This window comes from Bos taurus, chromosome 7, assembly GCF_002263795.3.
Source record: "Bos taurus isolate L1 Dominette 01449 registration number 42190680 breed Hereford chromosome 7, ARS-UCD2.0, whole genome shotgun sequence".
NCBI lineage: Eukaryota > Metazoa > Chordata > Mammalia > Artiodactyla > Bovidae > Bos > Bos taurus.
Genome location: NC_037334.1, coordinates 51,761,903 through 51,769,293, shown reverse-complemented (window position 1 = coordinate 51,769,293; position 7,391 = coordinate 51,761,903). Strand labels below are relative to the sequence as shown.

The 7,391-nt window shown below is 46.3% G+C and overlaps 1 protein-coding gene across 2 annotated transcripts; it reads left to right on the top strand.

Moving 5' to 3' along the window:
• Positions 1-3,461: 3,461 nt before the first annotated feature.
• CD14 (CD14 molecule) lies at positions 3,462-6,405 on the top strand. 2 transcript variants are annotated; one of them, XM_005209429.5, is made up of 2 exons: positions 3,462-3,610; positions 3,695-6,405. In XM_005209429.5, the coding sequence occupies exons 1-2, from the start codon at positions 3,602-3,604 to the stop codon at positions 4,811-4,813; spliced, it is 1,128 nt and encodes a 375-aa protein (XP_005209486.1). In that variant the 5' UTR covers positions 3,462-3,601; the 3' UTR covers positions 4,814-6,405.
• The last annotated feature ends 986 nt before the right edge of the window (positions 6,406-7,391 follow it).

Genomic DNA, 7,391 nt, shown 5'->3' with positions numbered 1-7,391 from the left:
AACCAACTGTTCTTCAAACCAACTTCCTTCCCTTGGTTTTAATTCCACTTCTTGGAGTCAGTCAAGGAAGTCTTTGATTGCTTCAACAAAACATCTAGTTAAATATCTTCAGAGCATCATCTTATCCTCCACATTTTCTCTTCAGCTCCAGCATCCATCCAGCCTCTGGACAATCATTTATTGAGAATTATTTATTTATTTAGTGGAAGCATGGAGCCCTAGCCCTCAGACCAGCAGGGAATTCCCTGAGTATCATTATTGATGCACCATTATCTGGCTGGGGAATAGGATCCGGGTCTTGTCCCCTTCCTTATGGGACAGGTTAGCTTCTGACACCTACATCTTTCTCATAATATGAAAGATAAGGCAAGTCCCCAGGAAAAATCTATGCTCTTCCCAGAGTGTCTGCTCAGTTACAGCTGCCCAAACTATTTTTGTTTTTTCTTTTTTGGTGGGGGAGGAGGGCTTGTTTTTGTTTGTTTGTTTGTTTTGTTGCACTTATCTGCCTGGCAACACTGTTAATCCTTTAAGAAACAGCTCTGTGTCCTACTACAGGCCTAGCTGTTTCTTTCTCTAGAGCTCCCACAAGTCCTTATTTTCTCCTGTGTAAGAATCCTGTTCACCATGGACTGTAGTTCTGTGTCTGCGTTTGCCTCCCCCACCTCCTAGAGTACTTGAGCTATGTGATGGTCACATCAGCATCCCGAGGCTTGGCATCAGCTCTGGCACTTGGTAGACAAATGATGGATATTTTTTGAATGAAGCTGTGACTTGGGAACTTTGCAGAACCATTATTGCCCCTCTTAACTTGGAGTGTCTCCCATAAGATGATGGAATCTTTTAAATCACTTTTAAAAATTGAAGTATAGTTCATTTATGTTACATTAGTTTCAGGTGTACAGCAAAGTGATTCAGTCATTTATATATATATATATATATTCTTTTTCAGATCCTTTTTCATTACAGGTTACTATAAGATATTGAATAGAGTTTCTTCACTATACAGTAGATCTTTGTTGTTAAGGTGATGGAATTTGCTGAGGAGGCAGGCTTCAGTAGCCTGGGTCCTCTGAATGCAGAGACTCTGCTGAAGACAACAATGAAGGGCTACTGCTACAACCTTAGTGGTAGTGTTGGGATTCCAAGCCTGTTTGTCTGACTTCAGTCAGTTGGTATATTTCACACTGAACTATACTCATATCTTGGTCGTCAGGAATGTCCCAATGACATGGTCTGGCCTTTAGGCATGACTTTGGGTATTAGGACATGCCCAACAGGACATACAGGAGGCAGTGTGGTCCAATGTGGGCTCCTTGTTTGGAATGGGGAAAAAGGGAAGTGAAAATTCAAATGTTTTTATGTAGCTCTTTGCCCAGAAATCTAGAAGTTCAGACTTATAAGGGCTCTTTTAAAAGTATAGCCCTTCTGAAACTGAAGGCAGTCATCAACTAGATCTTTTGAACCGTAACTTGCTTAATAAATAATATCATGTAATTTGCTTTCACCAATCAAGCTTGCCTTAGCCTTAATCGTTCCTGCAAATTACATACCCTCATGTAGCTTACACAGTATGTCACAAAACTCCATTAATACCTCTTTGTGGGTAATACCTCTGACGTACGGATCGCTATAGTAATGGTTCCTTAAGCTGATTTTTCAGGAATTTAGAGTCAGCTCTTGTCCAGTTCACATTCCAGCTGATTAAGACTGCTTGAAACCACAACCCTCCAACCAGGTCTGTGTGAGTGCTGGATGGATGGCCTTTTGATGTCAGAGGGCCAAAACTTCACCCTCAGACCATGCTAATACTACCATTTTATGAATGTCCCTCCCATGAAGAAGCATGTAACTCAGATACACCTGAGCAGAGTACTGATTACTCACCTTTTTTCCTGTCCCCAATTACCTTCTTCTGCACCTCCAACCAATCTATACCCTTCACCCATAAATATCCTAAGCCCCTTTCCATGGAGGAGGTAAATGTGAGATTTGTTCTTCCTGCTCCTCAGATACCTCATGAATAAATCCTTTCTACAAACTTCAGTGTTTCGGTGTTTGGCTTAATTCCTGTTGGCCAAACGAACCTGGTTTGGTAACACTTCCCCACCCTCTGGGAAATTTGCTTTTCTTTTCTTGAAAGAGTAGGTGAGTTACTAATTAATCCTCATTCAACATAGGTCCAGCTTTTCCTTCCTAGGACATAGGAATTGTGCTGGGGAGAGGGCAGGAGAGAGCTAGGTGCAAGTGAGAAAATTATATTAGGAATATCTGGTTTCTCAAATGTCAGCATAGAGAAGTGGAAACTAAGAGAGTGAGGCACTAGGCCAATGTGTCTCTGTTCAACACATAGACTTCTCTACTTTTAAGAAAGCTGTTACTTTAAAAATTGTGAATCACCACATTGCACACCTGTTACACGTAACATTGTACATCAATTATACTTCAATTTAAAAAAATCTATCAGGATTACCTTCTCCTAAGACACACCTGGAGAAGGCAATGGCAACCCACTCCAGTATTCTAGCCTGGAAAATCCCAAGGACAGAGGAGCCTGGTAGGCTGCAGTCCATGGGGTTGCTAGGAGTTGGACAGGACTGAGCGACTTCACTTTCACTTTTCACTTTCATGCATTGGAGAAGGGAATGGCAACCCACTCCAGTGGTCTTGCCTGGAGAATCCCAGGGAAGGGGGGCCTGGTGGGCTGCCGTCTATGGGGTCACACAGAGTCAGACACATTCTGAGGTGACTTAGTAGCAGCAGCAGCGAGACACACCAAAGCTGGCCAATGAAGATTTCCACTGTGTCTGTAACTTCCCTGGTGGTCCAGTGGTTAAGACTGCACTCCCACTGCAGGGGTGTGGACATTCAATTCCTGGTCAGGGAACTAAGATCACACAAGCAGCAGGGCCAAAAAAAAAAAATCTGTTACTTTCTTAATAAACACATTTAAAGAACAAGTCAGCAAAAAACAAAAAAGGACGTGGGGGGGAAGCTGTTCTTTAGACCAACTTCTTCTCTGGAACTAGCCCTTGGAGTTGATCAATGAAGTTTGCAGTCTCTTCCACAAAATATCCAGTTAAATACCTGAGGAAATTCAGGGAGTTGAACTTGGGTAATAGGAAGTTAATAACAACCACCAAGACTAGAGAAAAGTTATGGAAAGTACCCAGGCTGAATCACTGGGATAGGGGCAGGGGACATTGAGAATCCTGGCCTGAGGAACTGGGGATCTCCTTTTCTCCAACCCAGACAAGCCTGGGGGCATCTGAGTCATCTGAGCACTGCCTGGGTCAGAGGAATAGAGGCCTTGCAAGATCCTTCCTGTTATAGCCCCTTTCCAGGCAACATCCTTCATTGCGAAATTTCCAGGAAGAGTAGCGAATGGGGTGGCTGGGAGGAAGAAAAGTGGGGAGTGACAGGGTTCAAAGAAGGGGGAGCAGAGCGACATCACAGGGTTACATAAACTCTCAGAGGCTGCCAAAGAGTAAAGACAGATAGGTTTGTGGAGGCTGGAAGCCGGCGTGAGCCACTGTAAAGGAAAGAATCCACAGTCCAGCCGACAACCAGAGAGAGAGGCAGAGGCTCTGAGAATCTACCGACTATGGTGAGAGTATGTTCTTGGGGCCGAAGCGTGGGCTATTTGGGGAACCTTAGGAACAGGCTTGGGCCGCCCTGACCTCCGCTGTCTTTCCAGGTGTGCGTGCCCTACCTGCTGCTGCTGCTGCTGCCGTCACTGCTGCGTGTGTCTGCGGACACAACAGAACCCTGCGAGCTGGACGACGACGATTTCCGTTGTGTCTGCAACTTCACGGATCCGAAGCCTGACTGGTCTAGCGCCGTTCAGTGTATGGTTGCCGTCGAGGTGGAGATCAGTGCCGGCGGCCGCAGCCTGGAACAGTTTCTCAAGGGAGCCGACACCAACCCGAAGCAGTATGCTGACACAATCAAGGCTCTGCGCGTTCGGCGACTCAAGCTGGGCGCTGCACAGGTTCCTGCTCAGCTTCTGGTCGCCGTTCTGCGCGCGCTCGGGTACTCTCGTCTCAAGGAACTGACGCTTGAGGACCTGGAGGTAACCGGCCCAACGCCCCCGACGCCTCTGGAAGCCGCTGGGCCTGCGCTCACCACCCTCAGTCTCCGTAACGTATCGTGGACAACAGGAGGTGCCTGGCTCGGCGAACTGCAGCAGTGGCTCAAGCCTGGGCTCAGGGTGCTGAACATTGCCCAAGCACACTCGCTTGCCTTTCCGTGCGCAGGGCTCTCCACCTTCGAGGCGCTCACCACCCTAGACCTGTCTGACAATCCCAGTCTCGGCGACAGCGGGCTGATGGCAGCTCTCTGTCCGAACAAGTTCCCGGCCCTCCAATATCTAGCGCTACGCAACGCGGGGATGGAGACGCCGAGCGGCGTGTGCGCGGCGCTGGCGGCAGCGAGGGTGCAGCCCCAAAGCCTGGACCTCAGCCACAACTCGCTGCGCGTCACCGCCCCGGGTGCTACCCGATGTGTCTGGCCCAGTGCACTAAGGTCTCTCAATTTGTCGTTCGCTGGGCTGGAGCAAGTGCCTAAGGGACTGCCCCCTAAGCTCAGCGTGCTTGATCTCAGCTGCAACAAGCTAAGCAGGGAGCCACGGCGAGACGAGCTGCCCGAGGTAAATGACCTGACTCTGGACGGAAATCCCTTTCTGGACCCTGGAGCCCTCCAGCACCAAAATGACCCGATGATCTCCGGCGTGGTCCCAGCCTGTGCGCGTTCTGCCTTGACCATGGGGGTGTCAGGAGCCCTGGCGCTGCTTCAAGGAGCCCGAGGCTTCGCGTAAGGCCAGGGGAAGAGAGGGAAGAGGAATGAATTGGCTCAGATTGCCCTGGCTCCGGGAGACCCTCGCCAGGACATCTCAACCAACCAGCCTTCTACCCCATCCTTATTAAAATCTTAAACAGCAGATCCGTGTCATTGACTCAGCAGATGTTTACTGGGCACAGTGCTGGACAGGGAATCCATTATACTTAAACTTTCTTCCTCCTAACTTGCTAGAAACCATACCCGCCCTACCATAGAAAAGAACTACGGGGGCAGAAGGGGTATGGAAAAATTGAGTGTCTAGGGCTGCGTGGTTTCCCTGCAGGGTTTCCCTGCCATTTGGGGTTTTCTGAACAGATTACTAGAACCTGTGTTAAAGGATGTTTGAATGGTAAACATGCCTGGAAGGATACTAAATGTTTCCTCTCTGGTGCATTTTCCAAGAGCCAGCTCAGCTGCTCCCTCTCCAAGGTAATAAAACCCAGAGGCATTTGCTTATTCTTACTCTTTTTTTTTTTCCCTTCAACCCCCAGTGAGGAAAGACAGCTATGCCACTCATTCTACCTAAGCTCTGAGGTTTATAATTTCAGGGTTGCTCTCCTGTAGTGTAGAGCCCCTCTGCCCACAAAGGTACACTGATTTTCACTCTGTCAGGTAATAACGGGGGAGCTTGAGAATGGGGAACTGATGCAAGATGCTATAATTTAACCTTCTCTGAACCAGAGATTTTGCAATTATGTTAATATACAAATGTATGATTGTTCTTTGATTTGCAAACAGTATAACATCTCAGACCCTTCACAGCTTCTTTGGACCCCTGCACACGGCAATTAACAGTATATGTCCCCTGAACCACATCATCTCAGAGACCCAGGACATCAACCAAGAGGGACTGTTCCTTCTAAGGGTTCCTTCTTCACCACATCAAGGAGGTAGTCACGTCCATAAGGGATCTAGATATGCCTCAACGGGGACCTGAAGAGGAGTGGGGAGAGGCATGTAAACATAGCCCTTCTCCTGCCTGCCTTCCTCCAGTGTCCAGAACCACACAGATAGTAACAGAGAATGCACATTATTACATTGAAGGGAAAGTTACACAGGTCATCAGACTCAAAGAATCACAGGGACAGCTAAATAAACTGCCAATCTGTGTGGCCAAACCTCACTGGCTCCATTTTGTCAGTTTCATCTTAGGCCCACAGTCCTGCCCCCTCCCCTCTCTGCACAACTGAGCTTTACTCTATTCACAAGGAGTGTACCCAAGCCAGATAATTTACCTAATTAGCTTTTACTCTTGCCTTCATCTGATATGAAAACGGGAAGAAAAAAAAAAGAAAACTGGAAGTATGCCTTTTGCTGACACAGATGGTTAACAGTCATGAGACCCTCAGGGAGGAAAAAGCCCAGGTTCCCTTGGATGCAGATGTGCAGCTTACTTGGTAGTCAAATTCTGTTTTTAGCCTTGACCCCTTTAAATCTCAGGTATCCCCGTCTCAGAGTGCATCTGTGAGTGCATCTGGATCTTGGCTGTATGTAAATTCACAACACCCGCATTATGTAAGTAACATGGCTGTATGTCAGTACCCACAATAAACTTCAAACTGTACTTTATGGAGTTGCCTGCTTCGTTTTTTCATCTCAAAGTTCTTTCTCAGTCTGATGGATATTATTCAATATATCTGCTTCCCAACATTTTGCATGTCGATAGTTTTCCCAATACCATTTTTTGAAAAGACATTGAATGGACTTGGCCCCCTTCTTGAAAATCATTTGACCGTGTGTGTCAGGTTTTATATCTGGGCTCTCTATTCAATGGTGGTTGTAGTGGTTTAGTCATTAACTTGTGTCTTTTGCAACCCCATGGACTGTAACCTGCCAGGCTCCTCTGTCCATGGGATTTCTCAGGCAAGAATATTGCAGTGGGTTGCCATTCCCTTCTCCAGGGCTCTTTTCAATGCTACTGGTCAATATATCTGTCTTCATGCCAGTACCATACTGTTTGATATGAAATCAGGACGTGTGAGGTCTCTAATTTTATTCGTCTTTTCAATATTGCTTTGGCTTCTTGGGGTCCCTTGAGAGTCCATATGAATCTTAGGATGGATTTTTCTATATATGCAAAAAAAAAGCCATTAGGTTTTGATAAGATTTAATTAAATTTGTAGATTGCTTTGGAGAGTGTTGATATCCTAATAATACTGTCTTCCAATCCATGAACATGGGATGATTTTCCATCCACTTGAATCTTTTTTCATTCTTGCAGCAATTTTTGTAGTTTTCACTGTACCTGTCTTTCATCTCTTTAATTTCCAAGTATTTTATTTTATTTTTTGATGCTATCTTAAATGGAATTGTTTTTCTTAATTTCCTTTTCAGACTGTTCATTGTTAGTGTGTAGAAACTGCTTTATTGACAGACTGTCGGGACTTTTATCAGGTACTCTTGTACTTATTTTGGCTGTGCTGGGTCATCATTACTGCATGCAGGTTTTCTCTAGCTGTGGTGAGCAGTGTCTGCTCTCCAGTTACAGAGCAAGGTTCAGTAGTTGCAGCGCGTGGACTCAGTAGTTGTGGTAGATAGATCTGCTTTGCAGCATG